The sequence below is a fragment of the Scomber scombrus genome, chromosome 3 (genome assembly GCF_963691925.1).
Source record: "Scomber scombrus chromosome 3, fScoSco1.1, whole genome shotgun sequence".
Taxonomy (NCBI): Eukaryota; Metazoa; Chordata; class Actinopteri; order Scombriformes; family Scombridae; genus Scomber; species Scomber scombrus.
This window is the reverse complement of record NC_084972.1, coordinates 20,371,982-20,393,038: the sequence shown is the minus strand read 5'-3', so window position 1 is coordinate 20,393,038 and position 21,057 is coordinate 20,371,982. Positions and strand designations below refer to the sequence as shown.

Below are 21,057 nucleotides of genomic sequence, written 5' to 3'. Positions count from 1 at the left end.
CATTAAAAAAAAGAGTAACTTTTTATTTTTTGCAGCCTAACAGTTCTGCTTTAAAAAAAATATATATATATACTGTATTAGGGAAAATCGACCCACAAAATTGACCAACTAACATCTTGCAATGGCCCTGGAGAATAATCAAAATGTTGCTAAACAGAAACCAAACACTGAAGAATGAATATATTCATGCAGAGAACTGAACATAACACATTTTGGCATTTTGGCAAGTTCAGTTAAATGTTGAATAAGTAAGAAAGCCTTCATTGTGGGAAAGATACAACTACCAAACCCTCTAAAGTTAGCAGGGAACAAGGGGTTGTTTCTTAAGTTGAGCTCCAAAATCAATATTTGGTACAGTTCCCATTGTCTGGTTTGGTTTTGTGGAAGACTCACCTGACTGAGTAAATATTTTAAAGAATGGTTTGATTTGTTTAATACTTACAGAATAGTAAACAAAAGGAGAGGCAGACATACAAATATATATTATTACACTACAATCTCAATAGTAAACATAAAGTAGAATTTGTCTTTCTGACAGTGTCAACAAAAAATAAAAATGTATAAGATTTGTAAATGTATTCAAAAAGTCTGCTGACATGGTGAATTGATTGTAGCTCAGCACTGGTGCATGATCATCCTGTAATTTGAAGTAAATGCATCTCCTCCTGCCAGTGAATGAACTTAATCTAGCAAAAATCATTGTTGGCTCTGACCCCACTGTTGTCCTCATAACATTACTGTCAAATCTAGTACAAACTAAAACATGAGGTCACACAGTTGTATGCTCTTACTTTAATGGGACGATTTCTTGTTGAGTCAGTTGATGGAAGTATAAAGAGTTTTCGTGAGTGATGTACGTAGGATATTTTTAAATTAGTTTCAGTCATTCTAAGACAACATTACACATTCACTGCTTCCCGCTTCTCAAATGTGAGGATTTGCTCCTTTACTGTCATTTATGATAGTAAACTAAATGTCTTATTATTATTACTACTACTAATAATAATAACTGCACAATACATGTGCTATTTACACTACACACATGTGCACACACAGCCAATATGTTGCACTCTTTCATTTATTAACCTGTAGCAGTTCTTCTCACTTGTCTCAATATTTTAAACTTTTTTTATTATTGTAAATGTCTTTCTTTCTTGTGTTGTATTATTTAGGATTATTTAATTTTGTGTATATTTCTTACTGTGCGTGCCGTACATTAACAATAGAACCTCTCTTTACTCTTCATTTTTTAAGTAAAAATTTGTATGCAGAACTTTTACAGTATTTTTACTGTATGGTATTAGTTGGTTAACTGGATAAAGGTTTTGAATACTTCTGCCGCTGCCAAAACCAACATTTAGTTAGAGACAAGTTGTTGGTCAAGCAGAACCTGTTGGTCAACTTTCATAGATACACTATAGAGAGAAACTTGACTAACTGCATGACAGCCTGGTACAGCAGCTCCACCAAAGCTGCCAAAACAGCCCTGCAGGGTGTTGTGAAAAACAGCACAGGACACCTCCATAACACTTGCTTTGTGAGAAGGGCAAAAAACATCCCCAAAGACACCACTCATCCTGGACATAACCTGTTTAAGCTCCTCCCATCAGGCAGGCGCTTCAGATCAATCTATGCACACACAAACAGACTAAAAAATTGCTTCTTCCCAAATGCCATACACCCTCTGAACTCTGACCATAAGATATGTCGTAATGTGCGATACACTTTTTTACCATATGCGCAATAATAATGCTGCTGGACACTTGTGCAATAACAATCTTTGCTACTGAGCCTGGCAACATTGCCATATAATGATTTTTTGTCTTTATTCTTGATTTATACTCTATCTATCTATCTATCTATCTATCTATCTATCTATCTATCTATCTATCTATCTATCTATCTATCTATCTATCTATCTATCTATCTATCTATCTATCTATTTATTTGTATTGGTTTTTAGAGGCATCTCTGGGGTTGTCACATAAGTAATTTAGTTGTGCTATACATTGACAACTTAGAGCTTGAAAATGTGAAAATGAGTTCTCCCGGAGGCCCCCAAATCACTATCCCCCTCTGATAGAAGGCAAGTAAAAGGTACAATATGAGCAGTGTTGGAGAGTAACTAGTTACATGTAACAGCATTACGTAATTTAATTACAAAATAAATGTAAATGCATTCTGTTACAGTTACTGGGAAAAAATGTGTTACTTATTAAAATGTTGATGATTACACAGAAGGTTAAATCTGAAGTCAGACCTTTAAACCTTTGGTAAAACCTAGACCTTTTGGTTAAGGAGGGTTTTGTCCTTATTTTTAAATATTTAATATGTTACTGAATAACCTACCTATATTGCTGTTTTAAATTCTTTGAAATCAATTTTTAAAAAATATTTTGTAAATAAAGAATAACTTATTTTGAACACACGTGGGCTTAAATTGTGTCACAGTACCAATTAAGCTCATGCCAGACTTTTGACTTTTTTCATAAAAATCTTCATTTTATATTTCAAAATCTACATGAACTAATGAATACATTTCCAAATGAGAGATAAATCTTGCTTTATAAGAAATGATCTCCCTTATTAATCATGTCAGTATCCATGAAAAACACCTGTACTTAGATTTCGGTGCTTAATGGGTACACTTACCCCAACAGTTGAAAACATTTGTTAGAAAATTAGAAAAGTAATCAAAAGTTAATCAAATGTAATAAGTTACACTTCTTTGACTGAGTAATTGAAATAGTTACATTACTTATTACATTTTGGAAACTAGTAATCTATAACATATTACGTTTCCAAAGTAACCTTCCTAACCCTGGGTACAATATGGGCTCTATGGGAGATAAAGATAAAGCCATAAGGCGCGCAATATATGTGAGGTTGTTTTTCACATCGCTTTTTTCTGTTATCAGCTCCAGATCGAGTTCGCTGACAACAGTTTATCGCATTGACCAATCAGAGAGCAGTGCGAATTGAGTGCGAGGTGAAGCACTGAGCTGTGATTGGCTGAGGTTGTTCTTTCCAAAGGGGCGTATTTTTCAAGCCATCTTGACTGAATATTTAGCCTCATCCAAGGTACATTAATTTGATATCTTCTGGATTTTTAAGCCCCTAAATTGGTAACCGGCGTCGTTTGAAAGGTTGAAACCACAAGTATGTAACCGGGTCGCGTGTGTGTGTTTGACCGCAGTCACAGCGGAGAAATGAAGCGCTGAAGATGACGCTCCTGGATTTACCGGCTAGCTAAGCTAACGGCTAGCATGTCCGCCTCGGTTGTAGTCTGTCACTAGCTGACATTTAGCTGGGTGCAGTTATTCTGTTGGGCACTCGCACTGCAGAGGACGGGGTTTTACAAGGTAAACGACACTGGTATTTTCAGCATTACAAAGCCTTACTTAGGATAAATGTGCCCTTTTCTTATACGACTTTTGTGTGTCCTGTCCGACCGAATAACGTTATCACATCAGCTTGAGACGATCTTTCTGCAGACGTCGGGACTACAAAGCAATGCCCAAAACGCTGCTCACTGCAGTGTCGTGATCAAATGTTATACATGCAACCAATTAATGCATTTAAGCACGGTGCGTACAGTGCGTCTGCTTTCTGGTTGTTTTGTTGGCATGTATAATTGGGCTGCTAATCAACTTGCAATACAAATGTTGTCTCTGCTGTTGTGCGCTTAAAATGGCTGACAGATGTTAGATACTCGGGTTGGTATTTAGCGCTCTTCAACCGAACTATGCACAGCAACAAGGCAAAAAAATAGAGGATACTGCCGTCTGATTGGTCAAAGAGAAATGTGGCGTAGTTACAGACTGGTGATTGGACCAATGGAGAGACAGCCGAGCTGCATACATGCAAGCAGTTCAATTTACTGTAGTTGTGTTTGTGCAGCCAGAGTACTTGAGGTAACAAGCTGTGTTTTTATTACCACAGCACCAGAGTTGACCACTTTTACAAGTCCAGGAATAATAATAACAAAAATAAAACAAATCTTACTAATATTGCACAATGACACCTAATATTTACTATTTCATCAATAAAAAGAATCAAGCAGGATCAAATAAAATAAGACTTAAACAATGAGGGCAGGATACAATATATTTTTAATATATAATAATGGATAATGCAACATGCATGAACTGGTTATAACAATTAAAAAAAAAAAAAAAAAGCTTTGAGATTGAGAAGCTGGAACTAGATAATGACATATCAGTTATCCAAGTTGCTTACTATTTATTTCCTCTTTATCAATTAAGGAGTTAATCAATTAAATGCCCAAATCAGCATGTGTGTGTGCACAGTTTGAACGCATACTTTAAAATTGGAGCTACAGTTCTACATAGGAGGAGGGTAACAATACTTAGTATTGTGTTGACTTAGTCAACACCAGCCTCTCATTAACCTAATGGGCAAATGGTGATTTCCTTAATATTTGTAAGGCATTACATTAGTTTCATCTTAAGGTAGGACAACACTGAATGACTTTGGCTGCCAAAGTAAAATCAAATGTGAACATACAACAGTTCCTTTTACCAAGAAATTTAAAAATAGCGGTGACACATTAACTTGTATTGTTGCATTAATTATCTTTTCTTCCTTTGCATCTGTTAGGGAGCTGGTGTAAACTCCCATGCGGAAGGTGAGGAAGTGGGAATGTGAGACAGTTGTTAGCGGACTCAACATGGGTAGGGGCCGAGGCAGAGGAAGAGGAAGGGGCAGGGGCTCATCTGGCCAGTTGCGGCCCCCCTCGCCCTACAGACTGCAGCTCTCTCCTTCCAGGGAGACACTGACATACGCTCAGGCACAGAAAATAGTGGAAGTGGACCTCGATGGAAGGCTCCATCGGATTAACATCACAGATCCTTTGCCAGTCATAACTGAGGATGAGATGATGGCCCAGGACATTGCTGAGTGCAACAGCAACAAGGAGAACAGTGAGCAGATGCAGAGTAAAAGCAGGTCGTGGAGGAAACCTTCAAACAGTAAAGGCAGGAAGAGTGGTAAAAATACTTCTCACCAGAATCAACGCTCTGGTTCCCAGCAGCAAACCGGATCTACTAATTCCGTTCAGCACCTGTCCCAAACCCCTCTGCCTGAGCCCACCTTCCGTGTGCTGAGTTCAGTTTGCCCTTCAGAGGCGCCTCCTCTCCCAACAGCTTACTACCGCTACATAGAGCCGTCAGGGGAGGAACAGGACAGTGTGGCTGAGTATGACATGGATGAGGAGGACCTGGCCTGGCTAGAGATGGTGAACCAAAAGAGAGTGTCTGACGGCCATGCCTCTGTTTCTGCGGACACTTTTGAGCTTCTGATCGACCGCCTCGAGAGAGAGTCCATCCTGGAGTCCCGTAGCCTGGCGCTGTCGCAGAGTGCCGTCGACGAGGACGCCTTCTGCTGTGTCTGCCTGGATGATGAATGTCTGAACAGTAATGTCATCCTGTTCTGTGACATCTGCAATCTGGCTGTCCACCAGGAGTGTTACGGTGTGCCATACGTCCCTGAGGGCCAGTGGCTGTGCCGCTGCTGCCTGCAGTCCCCCTCCCGTCCTGTAGACTGTGTACTCTGTCCCAACCGAGGAGGTGCCTTCAAACAGACAAGTGATGGACGTTGGGCCCATGTTGTCTGTGCCATATGGATCCCAGAGGTATGCTTTGCCAACACGGTGTTCTTAGAGCCAGTTGAGGGGGTTAAGAACATCCCTCCTGCCCGCTGGAAGCTCACCTGTTACCTGTGTAAGCAGAAAGGCAGGGGAGCATCCATTCAGTGCCACAAAGCCAACTGCTACAGGGCCTTTCATGTCACCTGCGCCCAGAAGGCTGGCCTGTTTATGAAGATAGACCCGGTCCGGGAGACAGGCGTTAACGGCACCACATTCTCTGTGAAGAAGACTGCTTTCTGTGAGCATCATTCTCCAGTGGGGTCTCGGCGGGACGGGTCTGGAGACGAATCAGTTGAAGGGAGACTCGTGGGCGGCAGGGGTAACCGGGGTCAAAGGTCTTACACTCAAAGTCCCCCCCCAACACCAAATAAGAAGGGTACCAAGGGCCAGAAAAAGAAGAATACAAAAGGGTCTGGTGGGTCCACACGTCGCTCAACTGTGCCTGTGCTGCTCGTGCCTCAGATTCCCTCCCACAGGTGTGATATGTGCATACTGTCAGCATTTACTTACCCAGCATACTATTCATTTACTGTTGTGTCTGTTGCTTTACTTTTACAAGAGCTGATTCATATTCCTCCAGGGATCTATAGGAAACTCTTAACTTACTATCACAAAGTATTTGTGTTATTATTACTACCAGTATTTCCACAATTTAAAATGTTTCATTGTAACATTTCACCTCCACAGGCTGAACAAGATCTGCACAGGAGTTGAAGTCCAGAGGAAGAATCAGTTCATGCAGAGGCTTCATAACTACTGGTTGCTGAAAAGGCAGTCCCGAAATGGGATGCCTTTAATACGCCGACTGCATTCCCATCTACAGGCACACAAGGCCACAGAACAGGTGAGGAGAGACATTCAAAAATGAACACAATACAATAAATGACCTCTGCAATTCCAGTACAGTCATGTCACACAGCGCCTTTTGTTTTTCACGCTTTTGTGACCATGGCGTGTGCCACAGGAAAACATTTGAATGACTGAAAATAAAACCATCATCAGCACATTTAAACTGTTGCACTTTCACACATTTAAGCACAGAAACAGCACACAAGCACTTGTAGTCACTTGAAATGTGTGACTCTGCCCATAGCTTGGGCATATTTAAAGCAACACGTCGATTTTAATAAAATAATATATCCATCTGTGTGGATCTGAATATTATAAAATATTAAAACCAACACATCTACATTTACAGTCACTGGAAACATTGTGTATCAGGCTTTCAGAGACCATAAAGTCTGTTCATCCAGGGCACTGGAATCAAACATTTCACACCATCTTTGTATTCTCACACACTGAAATAAAGCATAAGCCCAGACATCACACTTTGCAATGGCTGATTCAGATAGATGTCAGACCTCCACACAACACTTCAGTTTAGTCATCTTTGCTGTAGACCTTTCGCTGCTGCAGAGGGCGACAGCGTGTAAAACGTTGTGGATATTGGTTTTAATTAGGGATGTCCGATAATATAGGCCCTCCTATAGTAAATATCAGCCGATTAAGAGTTGGACAATATCGGAATATCGGATATCGACAGAAAAGTCAATATCGAGCATCCCTAGTTTTAATCTATTGCCCGCTATTTTTAAAATTTGCTGTGGCAGTTCTAACCATTACATTCACAATTGCAGGTGGTTTGGATTGTTAAATACAATTTTTGACATCATAACTTTTGTCCTGCTTTTAATATTAATTTGAACTTTGTTACATATGAAGATTATGTTGTTTTGGTACAAGTGTTTGTGTACAATTTAAATTGATATGCTCCAATTTGACCATCTAATTTTAATGTCAATGAATACAGCTTTGGCAGTGTCACTGCAAACATGACAGATGACCTGATGATTGGTTGTTATACTATATTATATTATTGTTTCCTTATAAAAGACTGTCCAGCCATTGACTCAGAAGGACCAGACTTATGTTTCAGAGCCCATATTTCTCCTCTCTGTCCCCACATCTACAAAGAAATTCAGTCTGAAAAACTAATTATAATGGATTTTAAAGCTGAGCCTGATATTTAATCTCATTATGTTTGCTCTTTTGTGTTCAGAAGGAGCCTGATGAGAAGCTCTGTGCTGCAAGAGAGGAGCTACGATACTGGCAAAAGTTGAGGCAAGACTTGGAAAGAGCCAGGCTTTTGGTGGAACTTATCCGCAAGAGAGAGAGGCTAAAGAGAGAGCAGGTACGTTACAAATTAACTTCAAGATAAACTATGGTCATTTGGGGTATTTTTATAGCATCGTCACTCATTTTAACTTTTAAGAGTGACCTTGCTTTTCCTCTAATCTCCCCTGTGTGTTTACGTCACAACCTGTCAGATGAAAATTCAGCAGGCTGCTCTTGAACTGAAGTTGACCCCTGCGTTGGTGCTTCTCCGATCCACCTTGGAGCAACTGCAAGAAAAGGACACATCTAAAATCTTCTCTCAGCCTGTCAATCTATCAGAGGTTGGTGCAGTTAGAAAACAATCTGCTTAAATACTCACCTGACAGCATTTTTGCTACGGCTTTACTATGACACACCTAACATTCTTCTTTTAATAACACACCAAGGTCCCAGATTATCTGGAGTTTATTTCCCAGCCGATGGACTTCTCCACCATGCGTACGAAGCTGGAGGGACACGCCTACTGCTCCATCACTGACCTGGAGAAGGACTTTGACCTCATGATCTCCAACTGCCTCAAGTACAACTCCAAGGACACCATGTTCCACAGAACAGCCTTACAAATGCGGGAGGTGGGTGGAGCCATTATGCGCCACGCCCACAGACAGTCTCAGAGCATCGGCCTGGACCCCAGTACCGGCATGCACCTCCCAGAGTCTCCAAACAAACATGGCTTCTACCACTGTACGTGGGATGACGGTGAGTCAGGAAGGTTGTTCCTTAAGTGAGTTAAAATGATCTATTTCCTCATGACTATGACCCACATGCCACATTTATTCTCATGCCCGTACTTCCTCCATTTGTTTTTCTTTTTTATAATCTCTACAGTCGACTCTCTCTTGGACCCAGACAACAGACTTCACTTGACCACAGACGAGCAGCTAAAAGTTTTACTTGATAAACTGGACATGGTTACATCTATGCGTTCCAGTGGCGGCCGAACCAAACGCATTAGGTTACTGCGCCGAGAGATCAACACTCTCAGGCAAAAGATGAACCAGCAGAAGCAAAACGCTCAGTCTGTTAATGGTAAGGACAAGGATGAAGAAGTAAAGGAAGAAGAGGGAGAAGAGGAGGAGGAGGAGGAACAGGAAGAGAGGAAAAAGAAAAAGCAGAAGACAAACGTCGTGGATATTGGACTTTTGACAACAGTGTCCAACTCTGGGACAGGTAAAAAAATATTTTTACTCTAAATTATTTCATTATTTGAATCCAATTTGGCTTTACGGTATTATTGATTATAATTAATATTTGATGATACTGATGTTTAATAACCTCAAAATAAAATTTTCTTTGATTCAGATGACTCTCCGCCTGTGTTAGAACTTACATGTCCAGTGTCATCGCCGCTGCCTGGAGATGCCCCACTCGAACCTCCTGTCCTGGGCATCGTACCTGGAGGACGAAGGTCACCTGGGCGCTCCTACAAGCGTCAGAGATCATCCCGCAGCGGCAGCAAAACCCAGGGTGAAGATGAGGCTGAAGTTGGTGAGACACCATCTTTGCAAGCAGAGGCTGTTCACGAGGTCACACCTCTGGGAACGCCGCCAACTCTGCCGTTGATTGGAGTCGGGCGTCGTACGTCTGTGCTATTCAAGAAAGCCAAAAATGGCGCGAGAGTCACAAAGAACAAATCTCCCCAACGACAGAATGGAAAAGCCACCAACGGCCTGGATAACACTCCTGCCAGCCCAAATTCACCCAGCATCACCAACATCACCACCTTACCTCCAACTCCAAATGCCTCCCCTACACCTCCCTCTCCTTCCTCGCACCACCTGAGGTCCAGAGGCCACAGTTCAGAAAGTGAAGCAGACAAACTCCCTCCACCACCCAGAGAAGGAGGTAAGGAAAACATAGATTGTTGTATCACAGAGAGAGATTGCTTCGATTCAGAGACGTGTTCACTTAGATTTAAGTTTGTTTTTTATAGGCCTGACAAATGGAAAGCACACCTCTGTAGACCAGGATGATGACCAAAAACTAAAGTGAGTATAGAGTAATAAGTACTTTTTATCTCTTTGATATTGAATTGTAGGACTGCCCTTAACTTAAAAATCACCTTTCTCTTTTGTTTTTCTCTCCATTTGTTTACAGCTGTAGTGTCTCCCCACCCAAACGTAGTCGGGGTAAACCTGCACTGGCTAAAGTCCCTGGCAGTGAGAATGGAGACATCTCTGGGCCTGGTGTGTATCATGAGAGGGCAATCAAAACATACTGAAATGTCTGTGTTTCTGTATGTTTATTTGATGCAAACTGTAAAAGTCTGCAAACATAAAAATTAAAGTTTCCAACTTTCATGACCAATATAATCCCAGTAGATTCTCAGTTTCGGCTCAAAAGCTGTCACAAATGCAAATTAATTGGATATATTGGAATATCCTGTTCACAGGAAAGTCTACGCTTCTGTCTTTAGATAGTGAGAGGGAGCTCGCACCTCTGGACCTAGTCTGGGCCAAATGCAGAGGATATCCATCATACCCAGCAATGGTGAGAAGTATTTGATCTTCAAGTTCATGCTGTGTGCACTGAAATTTTCTTCAGCTCATGGTGCCAAGTGCCAGAGTTGGCATAAAGAAGTACTGAAAGAATAATTGTTCAGTGTTCTGTGACTGACATAATCCATTGTTACAGATTGTTGACCCAGACATGCCCCAGGAAGGGCTTCTTCACAACGGCATCCCCATCCCAGTGCCTCCTGTGGAGGTGCTCAAACTGGGCGAGTGGAGACAAACGGAAGCTGGCGATAAGCTCTTCTTAGTGCTGTTCTTTGACACCAAAAGAACTTGGTAAGATCGAGACAGAGGAGATGAACCTCATGCTGAATGTTAATACAGTCAGGAGAAGTCGTGTTCTGAAAAGTGTCCCTCTTGGTTTTCAGGCAATGGCTCCCTCAAAACAAACTGCTGCCAATGGGGATGGATGACACTGTAGACAAGCTGCGCTTGATGGAAGGAAAGAAACCCAGTGTCCGCAAGTCTGTACACACTGCGTACGACCGGGCCATGGTACATTTAAACCACGTGAGAGGAAATCTCAACTTCACTCCCTCCAATTTTATATGAATTTTAGTTTCCCGTTTTTATCATCTTTAACAGGCTGCCTGGTTATATGTACAGAAGCTTCATTGATACTCTTAAAAAAGGTGGAAATTAAATTGTTCCTGATGGTTTTCTGCATAAAACTGTTGCTCTGACTTTCAAAAGGTTTTCAATGGAGTGAGAGGAAAAAGCGCTTTTCGTAGATGAATCTGCACATATATATATTCATGAGATTTTTAAAAAAAGGATTTACACAACCACTGTTGCTATGTGTTCATATAAAGTTTTTATTTTAGGCCAAAGTGAGTCAAGACTCTAAATGAGAGAAGTGTAAATATTTAATTGTCAAAGGGATCGTCTTGATTCAAAACATATTTAGATTGTATTTGCCATTGAAATGTCACTGTGTTTAATGAAGTGTGGAAGTCTTACTTAACATTCACTTTATATCTGGACTCTCAGGATTGGTTTGGACAGCTACGGACAAAAACATACATTTTAGCCTTTGAAATTAGTGAAAAATATGATCTAAGCAAGTATTTTTGATTTAAGATATTCCCTCCACAAAATAAAATCTAGCATTTTCATGAAAATGGCTTGAATTATTTTTTGAAGTAAGTGTTAAAACAATTTGAAATTAAGAGAAATACTACAAAGTTATTGTCACAAGGCTGCCAATGCAAACATTCTTAATATTTTTTTAGTCCAGCTATGATGTGTTGTAGGTGGGACTTTAGAGGTGTTTAATTATTTTTCCATATTGTGAAACTGTATTGATACTAGAATGTCAGAGTACCCAGTGCAGCTACTTGGTTAGTAAGATGTGAAGCCACTGCAGAGGTGAAGCTGGTTATTTATGTGGTTACGACAAAGTCTACTGCGATCACTCACTCACTGAGGAACTTGCAGGTTGTTTGAAAATCTGGCTGAAATGACTTGAAAAGCACAATCGGTCCGTTTTTTGGGGGGAGGAAAAAAAAAACTTCTGGAGCCATATGAGTGGCAAAAATGTGTGTGTGTGTATGTGTACAGTATATACATATATGTATACGAGCTCAGTGTAGTAAAGGTGCATGTGTATAGTTTTGTAAATATGTAAATCTATGTTTATATTGGCTTACATGAAGTAATTTAAGGAATGCAAAAATCAAATTTAGATTTTAATTTATAACTTGTGGCAGTTGAGAGTGTTATTTAAAAAGTAAATATTGAAAAGGTTTATGTATGATGCTAAGTAGCTCTTTGTAATAGTGATGGTCTTCACCAACATGTCAGAACATATTCTCTACAAGCGAGGCGTCACGAGACCTGAGCGCTCTGTAGGCTGCAGTGACCCGCTCGCCCACTGGAGGCTTTTCTTTCTTAAGTGGCGCAGGTGATTTTTTTTTGATCTTGTCATTTTAATTGTACGGCAAGATCTATAATCTGCCTGAGGCAATATTTTCTCACACAAGAATAAATGCTGTTTGAAACAACTGCATGTCTGTCATTTTAAAAAAAGAAGAGTTCACATCGGTCTGATCAGTTTATCAAACTTGAAATTTGTCAATTTGTCGAGGTATTGTTTCAAGATGGAATAAAAGTTCAGGTGGATTATATAACAGGATGGTATGAAGTTCAAATCTATCCACATTCTTTTCAGCATCTTCAAGTGTTTGATACACAGCCTCTATTATATCTAATATCAGGAAATATTAACAATATAATCACATTGCTTATATACAGAATTTGTGTTCAGGTTATCAGGTAACGCTCTCCATTGAAATATTCTGCAAGTCTGTCAATGGAAAGCCAATCATACACTTAACTGTTACTGCTTTTTAGCTGTCTGATTATGTTGTATGTCATGAAGCATATCAGACAAATTTATTTAGACATATTCACCTTTTAACTTGGTGCTGTCTTTGAACTTGAAACTTGAAAAACTGTGACCTGTCCTTTAACGTCTGGTCATTTTCTCAGATGTTTCTTGGAAATTATGTGATATGGCACTGAAAGAATAGCGGTGCTTAAACCCAGCTAAATACTCATTCATTACTTGTTCATTATTGGAAAATTGCTTCCTCTTATTTGTTGAACCGAGTGCTTTCCTGGATACAAATTTCCCATTTTTGCATGTTCAGCTACCAGCTGTGCACTGACTAAAAGACTTCTGGGTTATATTAGCAATTAACTGAAATGAATAGGAAGTGAACCAATATGGTCTATTTGTCCAATAATTAGTTTCAAATTACATCATTATTTCCAGGAAACTCATAGGAAACCATTTGAGAAATTATGGACCATAAAATAAAGCATCAATAAATGTAATTTTCACTACATTTAATTAAAAAAAACTTTCCCACTTAATTAGGACAACTGTATCTTTGTGCAACCTGGGATTTATTTCATAATACATAGACATACTCTTAAGACTTAAATCGACAGGAAATTCCTCAGAGAACACAAGGATGAGGCTACTGTTTATAGAGCATCTTTACAAAACTATTATCCAAAAAAGATAAGTCGCCTGAACTCATCAGAAGTCAAGTGACAACTGTACTAGAAGTGTCTGCAGAAAAACACAGTGAGACTCATAAGGTTCGACTCCTATCAATGAAACACTAAGAGTGACAATGGTAACATGACCAGGTGTAACAGGCTGGGATTTCCTACTTGTTATCTGCATAAAATTTAAGAAAAATGAAACCTGACCATTTTAATTTGAGTTGAAACACATGAAAAAAAATGAAGCGCTAAAGTTCTGTCACAAGGAGGTGCAACCAAATTCATGAGGGGGGCTGAGAATTTCCATTTTAAGATCAACACTCAACAGCAGAATGAAATAATGTCTTAAGTTAAAATGAAAATCTGTCTGTTCTTAAGTGCTCTGCGACACGATACCCCTTCCTTGTCAGTTCCAATGTTGTTTATCCAGTTTATGTCGCACACAAAACGACAACACATGCTCATTCTTGCATATCCTGTTTCATAACATTTGGGATGTTTTTTGTGTGATGGGAAAGAAAAAAAAACGACATTTGAAAACTAGTCGGAGCAAGGTAGTTTAAGTTCATATTTCTACTCTTCTCCTCTAACTCACACAACAAAGAGACCATGTATAGTTATAGCATATGCGAATGAACTGTCTGTGTTGTGATACATTCACTGTCCGTGAGGAAAATTTCTGTCTTGTTGCAGTAATAAAACAATATAAAAACATTTAAATATCATTGCAATTATATTCTACCACAGTTCAATTTAAAACGAACTATTTCGTAACGCTGTTTTTTGCCCTGACTGTTTCTGATCGAAAGCAGTGATGCAATGACATGCTTTCTTAAAGGTAAAGAAATAATACTAGTTTCAAAGAGATCTCTTAAATAGTGTAAAATGTAGTGTTTGATTCCAGTAGTCAATGTCTGTCAAGTCCAACAAAGTGTCAAAAGAGGATTCAAAAATATCTTGGAACCAGTGTACAAACTATTGTTGAATGAGGCAGAGCCACTACAGTAGCGTAAGAGAGTCTTATAGAAGAGATAAGAAGCCGTTATCTGTGGAGTCTTGTTGGTCAGATTTCCCACTTCGAGAGCTCTTGCTGGGGTTTGGGGTGGTTGAATACTTCGGGGGGTATCTGATGAAGAGACGGTCCTCCTCCTTTTTGATCCATCTCAGAAGCTTTGTGATAGCAGTAATGGCGCAGGCCTTTGTCACCAGAGGACTGAAGCAAGTGTACAGCTCAAATTTACTCGTGACCTACAGCAAAGAGGAAAATGATTACTGGTCATTCACTTGCACCTAAATAACTGGTTTACAGTCGGCTTGATCCAGGTGATTCATGTAAGCTTTTTCCCCAGCTACATTTCTCCTAGAGCAAAGGTTTTCAAAGTATGAAGTAGGCCTCCCCAAGGGGGGGTCCAAACAGTTTCATGGGGAGGCTCAGTGAATGGAAGTGAAAAAATATTACACTAATTATTACATTAGTTATCAAAAGGAGATCACATAGAATAGTCTATATATGTGATTTTATTCAAGAGATAGTCGGGAGATGCAGTCATTTTGGGGGAATTTTACTGTTTTTCTCACTTTCCCAAAATCAGTAACTAATAAATGCATTCAGACAGAATTTTCTTTTTTTTACTTGGTGTAGTCTGAAGTCAAACAGCAATATCGGGCCATCTTGGCCCAATTTTGTGTCTATGGGATCAAATAACATAATTATGATCCCATAGGCATGCAGGAATTGAGTAAAACTATGCAAGTAACCCAAGGGGGCTTTTTCCAATCTTTGTCTGAGAAGAGGCCCACAGTCTCAGACTCTGAAATCCTCTGTCCTAGGGATCATTACATGTAACAATATATCGTCACATGTACTGAAAAGTCCGGCTTAAACTCAAACTAACACAAAGAAGTCTAAATAACTCAGCTGCTGAACATTTGACTATTAGGAATATCCAGACATATTTGTGCTATACACGCATGTTTGTCTTTATATCTTTGTGAGACATAATGCGCCCTAACCTTAACCATCACAACTAAATGCCTTAACCTAACTTTACACCCAATTCTAACCTTAAAACCAAGTCTCAACTCTCAAATTGCCCTTTGAGGTTGTGAGGACCAGCCAAAATGTCCTCACAATGCTGGTTTTCAACTGAAATTGGTCCTCCCAAAGACGGGAAGACACACAAACACAGAAAAAACACAAATTGTGTCACTAGTTAAGACAAATACGCAATGCTTCCAGGGTAAATATGTACACCAGGTTACCGTAGCGCTTGTAAATGCATTGACACTTTACATGTGTAACCTGATTTCTTGAGTTTACATGTAAATGTGGGTTAGTATGTGTGTTAGTGTGTGACAGGCCTGTGTCCAGTAATACAGTGCACACAAAAACAGTGCTCAGAAGATGCACATTATAACAAGTGTGAACACAGATACATACCCAGGCTAGCAGAGTTTCCCTCTCAGCGACGTGGTAGATGAGCTTGAGGGGTCGTGAGGTGCTGTGGATGCGGCTGTGCATATAGCGATAAAGATCCAGCAGTCTCATTTTCTCTTCTTCACTGCTGTATGGTGCCTCCATCTCTGGGCTACATGCAACAACAAATTGGACATCAGGGTTAGAAACAGAAGACAACTTTTTATTTATTTTTTTAAATGCAGTGAAATGCAGAGACATAACAGAGGGGCTGTGATGCTAAATTTTATGCATTTTTTATCAATAGTGAGAAGACGAAAACAAGAGGCTGATTCAAACATAATTTTAAGGGAGATTTCTTGCTATTTGCTGCATTGTTCTGAACAGTGCTATATTGTATAAATCTTCTTTTCTTTTTTTTTTTTAAAAGTGTAGTGCAATGATTATTTCTCCAACTCTATTTTCAATATTTCGACTGGCTGCTGGCTCATGTAATAGGACACCTCATGCTTTCAGTTCAGCTCATTAGGACATCAGTGAAGTTAAATGGGAGGATTAGTGAAAGATAATTTAAATGTCTTCCCATTTTTATTTCTTGGTGCCTTTGTCTATTTCAGAAACATTGACCTTCTGAGTTATTCATTGAATTGAACAACATTATAACTGTAAACATTATTTCTTAAAAGTAAATTGCATTTATACTCTCTTCTATACAAGGTATTTATTTTGTGCAAAAGCCTTCAAAGTACTTTTCCTTGAAATTCTAAGCAGAGAGCCACCCCACATCCACATTTATAAAATTACATTTAGGCAAGAATTTATAACAATATTTTGCACAAACACAATATATATCTTGTTGTATTTAATTTTCTGCTCATGAATCCCAAGTTTATGTCCACATAGTCCTCCTGTAGTTGCAAATAATGACACAACACACAAACCTGGTAAATTGAGTTAGCTGGCGGTAGTTGTCTGGCACATCAAAGGGCTTGTACATGAAGTGCCTGAGGTCTGAGACGCCCACCTGGCTCACGCTGTATGAGTGGGCTTTAGCAATGAGGCTCAGGGAGTTTTGAGCCACCATGGCCTCCTCTATCTTCCTCTTGCACTCGGCCACGGCGTAGAAAGCTTCCTTGTCTGTTGAGAGCAGCAGCAAACAAACGGTGCATTCTGGAGGGTCCAGGTAGGAGATGTATGCATAAAAGTAACAGTCAGGATTAAAGAGGGGGAGGCAGATGGGAGTCCAGATCTCCCCGGCCTGAAAGGCAGAGGAGGCTCCGATGAGGTTGAGCAGGAGGTGGACGTCAGCGGGCTCCAGTCTACTGTCCTCGATGACGTTTTTTTCTTGGACAATGGTAAGTAGCTGGTTCTTGGCAATGAGGATGGAGAAAACCAGGTTGGGCGTGATCGCTTTCTGTAGGATCTGGCTGAGAGAGTCCCTGAGAGAAGAAGCTATGGGCAAGCAGTGCACTGCAGCTAGCAAGAAGCTGGGGTCCGAATCCACCAGGTTTAGAAGGCCATCCAGAATCTTCTCCGAGCCTGCTAGCAGTCTTCTCAGGTCGTAGTTTTTCTTGTGTTCAAAGATGCGAGATATGCTGGCCTGGGTGAGCATACTGATGATCTGATAGTACACGTAGAGGAGCTCTCCACGCAGCTGCTGCTCAGACTGACGGCTGCTAGAGACACACACCAGTACAAGAGGCCCTTTCTGTAAGAACACCACGGTGTGCTCCTCTGATGGAAAGAAGACACATATTTAAAAAAAGACAGGACAAACATTAAGGATCATACTTATATTCAGAAACAATAATCAAAACTCTTGCTTAAAAACATTGTGGATGTGAACGTAAATGTAGTGGATATTTCCCAATGAAACACTGAAAAAAAAAAAAATACGAAGTGAATGTCTAAAAATCCTGCTAATTAAGATATCTTTATGATGCAGACATTTTAGTGGTGATAAATGATCCAAAAATGGATTAGATCTATTAGGATTTGAAAGATAGATCAATGCCACTGTGGTCACACCTAATGGCCACCGCTTTCCACAATCCTCTGAAAATTGTCTACACTTGTGCCGTGCCTCAAATCACTCCTGATTCTCTCTATAGAGCTCTGTATTTACTGTAATCGTTGATCTGAGTGTCCAAATTCTAAGTGTGTACATTTATGCCCTAAAAAAATTCACACTACGGAACAAAAAAAGTTGTGTCTATAGCACATATGTTACTTTCTGCTAACAAGCCCGCAATTCATTTTATTATTTAAGTGTCTGAATTCTTAATCTACTGCTCACAAGAGTGAATAAATGTGTGTCTACATATATATAAAGTAGAAGTGAATGAATAAACAATGGAGTGATTTCACACACAGCCCTGCTCTCACCCATGTGAACTGAAAAGGTCAGATCACCTGTGACATTCACAGTAATGTTACAGAACCTAAAATCTGTCAGATATATATCATGAAAGATTCTTACTCTCACCTGAATAGACTGAGCGGATGATATTATCTCCACTTTGAACAAAAGACACCAGCGCCATCATCACTCCCATTGTAGATGAAAGAGCCTCTTCACTGCCGTACCGAGAATAGATGGGCTTGCCTGCTTCACTTAGTACAAAAACATGCTTCCTGTGCTGCCGCCAGCTGTCAGCTGTCACATCCTCTTCACGGTGAGTTATAAATGCAGGACATTCCTGGGTGCCTGCCTCTAACAAAGGAGATGACCTCCCCTTTACACCTAAACCCTGCTCCTCGAGCTTGGCCTTGGCCAGCATTGTAACAACAAACTCCCCAGAGTCGCTCTGGTCATTGTCCGCAGCATCCTCGGTTCCTCCATCAGTTGGCTGGGTGGATGCGATGTTCTGACACTCAGGGTTTTCCGTCTCCTCGGTGTCTAGCTTTGTTACCTGGTTAGAATGGGACTCTGCATCCAGACTGGGCTCCTCTGCTGTGATGTCTGAGATGAATGAATCTACAGTCTCCTCTTTGTTTGCAGTGCCACTGTCGTTTCTCTCCACCTGATCAGGAAACATGTGATTCCCCAAGAGGGAGAGAGAAGTCGCCAAGGTGTGTGCTGAAAACAAAATTAGATCATGAAATGAATTATGAAATGAAGAGAGGCAAGCTCAAGAATTATTACAGCTTTAATGAACGATGTTCATCACTTCAACTCTTCATTATTTATTTACCAAGTGGATTACTCTCAGAGGGTGGGTCACAAATCTTCACTCCCTGTGCCTCGCCTTCTTGATGATTGTCTCTCTCCATGATACCATCCCAGTCACTGAAGATAAAAAGAAATACAAAGAACACCATAAAAGTCCAAACTCAAAACATATTCAAACGGTGGAAATTTGAACAAGTTTACAATGTTTGAAGTCTGTCTTAAAACAACAGACAGATCCCCAAATGAACACTGAGAGGTGTCTTCATTGTAATCATTCCTCCTGTTCATACTGGCAATTAAAAGATCTGCTTCAAATTTGCTTTCCGTTTCAGTGATGAGGGCCAAAATCCACTGTGTATCCAAAAAAATGCATTTTAAAAGTTTGTCTGAAGCTCATGTGAGGCTTCAGCAGTCTGAGTTAGTCATACCAAGTGGATATCTGACACATTTACAGTCTTTTTAGCACCAAATTCCTTCTCGAATTGTGTTTCCTCAGTCAGTGTTTCTCTGTTGAGCTGTAGTGGAAGTATAATAACTAAAAGAGTGACATTGGCGCTAAAAAGACTATAATGTTTAAAGATATATACGTTTGACTCATTTGGACAGCTGAAGCTTGATATTAGCTCCAGATAAACGTTTAAACACATTATTGCACAGAAGGAGGGCTCTGTCCCCCATCACTTACATTGTTAGTGCATTATGCATGGATGTTCTATTGGTCAGTATGGACAGGAGTAGGGATTGTGGCAAGAAAAACGTGTTTCGATGTTCATATGATGACTGACTAACTATTGTTTTAAGAGAGATTTGTTGTTTTAAGTCAGATTTAGAAAACTGTAAACCCGTCCTTTAAAACCTTGAGACAGCATGCATCTTGAGACTCTCGTGAATGGCAGCACTGATACTTGACCAGTGGTCTGATCACATGATTACAGAGGAAAACTTAAAGAGGAGAACTACAAGATAACAGAGCAAACTCTTGAATTCACGAGCAGCATGGTTGATACTACACGACAGATAAAGGACAGTCGTTTAGAGGAAAGTAAGTGTTGTTGGACAGCCAAAGCTGGTGAGCTAATGTTGGTTTAATAATTAGTCAACGTTGCCTATTAGGCTAATGCTAGCTTGTCGCCGTCAGGGATGGTTACTTTTCCATCCTGACAGTATTGAACTGTAAATTCTGGTGCAACTCAGTAAATGTTGACTGTAGTTATGCGGCTAACCTGCTAGCAAGCGACATACAGATCAATTTCATGGCCTCGGCTTAACACTGAGCACGCAAGCAGTCGTGGTCAGCTTAAACTATAATACAGGAGAGACAAAGAGTAAAACTTACGATTGGTGTACCGCTGAAACGTCGGGTGCTATACCTAATTTGCAACATTGACTTTAATCGGCAGCCCCGGGTTGCAAACAAGCTGTCAGGAATGAGAAGCAGAAAAACAAATTTTCCTCTTACCACAGCAGACATCCGGAATTTCTGATGACAAGTTTAGCCGACCAATCAGAATGCTCGGTGGCCGCGGCTGGTCCCGCCCCTCAGAGTACGTTCCAAACAAACTGCAACGTGACGTACACACGTTACGGGTGTTTCGTTTGAATCAGTGACCGTGTTAACTGGTGCAGTTGTCGTGGTGACGGCAGCCGTGGAAAATATTATTAAAGCCTTAAAATCATTTAGATTGAATGTTCAGTGTTTATTCGTCTGTTCTTTTTTGTCTTATATTATGTAAATTAAACGGTGTCACCATGAAACACTCACCTTCCTTCACTTTCTTTTTAAATGTCAAATGTATATGAAACGCTGAACCTCTTCCCCAAACTGATGAGCACGATGTGTCACCATGTAACACGGTCACTCGTTGAACCGTAGCACCAGGACACCGTACTGTAAATTATAAAATACACAAAGTACTTGGGGGAGTTTGGTGGTTTAATCAAATGTATTTAACACCATCGCAATTAAACATCTGTGAATTTGAATCGCTTTCCATGATAAAACTATTCATTTAAACCTAGACAATTTTGCAGGCAGCCAACGTAGTTAACCTTACTAGCTAGCTTAATTATCGTGTCGGTTTGTGAACACAGAATTCCT

The 21,057-nt window shown here is 40.1% G+C and overlaps 2 protein-coding genes across 2 annotated transcripts; one reads left to right on the top strand and one right to left on the bottom strand.

Moving 5' to 3' along the window:
- The first annotated feature begins 3,110 nt into the window (after window positions 1-3,110).
- Window positions 3,111-12,445, top strand: brpf3a (bromodomain and PHD finger containing, 3a). Its single transcript, XM_062444505.1, has 13 exons — window positions 3,111-3,362; window positions 4,621-6,144; window positions 6,356-6,512; window positions 7,728-7,859; window positions 7,996-8,124; window positions 8,230-8,542; window positions 8,672-9,013; window positions 9,146-9,688; window positions 9,777-9,831; window positions 9,941-10,029; window positions 10,260-10,333; window positions 10,478-10,632; window positions 10,725-12,445. The coding sequence occupies exons 2-13, from the start codon at window positions 4,640-4,642 to the stop codon at window positions 10,906-10,908; spliced, it is 3,678 nt and encodes a 1,225-aa protein (XP_062300489.1). The 5' UTR covers window positions 3,111-3,362; window positions 4,621-4,639; the 3' UTR covers window positions 10,909-12,445.
- Window positions 12,446-13,261: 816 nt separating this feature from the next.
- mon1bb (MON1 secretory trafficking family member Bb) lies at window positions 13,262-20,412 on the bottom strand. Its single transcript, XM_062416441.1, has 6 exons — window positions 20,296-20,412; window positions 18,982-19,076; window positions 18,273-18,866; window positions 16,729-17,521; window positions 15,812-15,959; window positions 13,262-14,619 (listed from the first exon to the last, which is right to left on the bottom strand). Exons 2-6 carry the CDS (start codon window positions 19,058-19,060, stop codon window positions 14,392-14,394), a joined length of 1,842 nt encoding a protein of 613 aa, XP_062272425.1. The 5' UTR covers window positions 19,061-19,076; window positions 20,296-20,412; the 3' UTR covers window positions 13,262-14,391.
- Between the last annotated feature and the right edge of the window lie 645 nt (window positions 20,413-21,057).

Excerpts from the sequence above, each read along its gene's own strand:
- brpf3a (XM_062444505.1), top strand. The coding sequence starts at position 4,640 with ATGCGGAAGGTGAGGAAGTGGGAATGTGAGACAGTTGTTAGCGGACTC. Across the intron at positions 7,860-7,995 it reads AGAGGCTAAAGAGAGAGCAG|ATGAAAATTCAGCAGGCTGC; the intron begins GTACGTTACAAA and ends ACAACCTGTCAG. Across the intron at positions 8,543-8,671 it reads CCACTGTACGTGGGATGACG|TCGACTCTCTCTTGGACCCA; the intron begins GTGAGTCAGGAA and ends TAATCTCTACAG.
- mon1bb (XM_062416441.1), bottom strand. The coding sequence starts at position 19,060 with ATGGAGAGAGACAATCATCAAGAAGGCGAGGCACAGGGAGTGAAGATT. Across the intron at positions 18,867-18,981 it reads CTCTGAGAGTAATCCACTTG|CACACACCTTGGCGACTTCT; the intron begins GTAAATAAATAA and ends TTTTGTTTTCAG. Across the intron at positions 17,522-18,272 it reads CATCCGCTCAGTCTATTCAG|AGGAGCACACCGTGGTGTTC; the intron begins GTGAGAGTAAGA and ends TCTTTCCATCAG.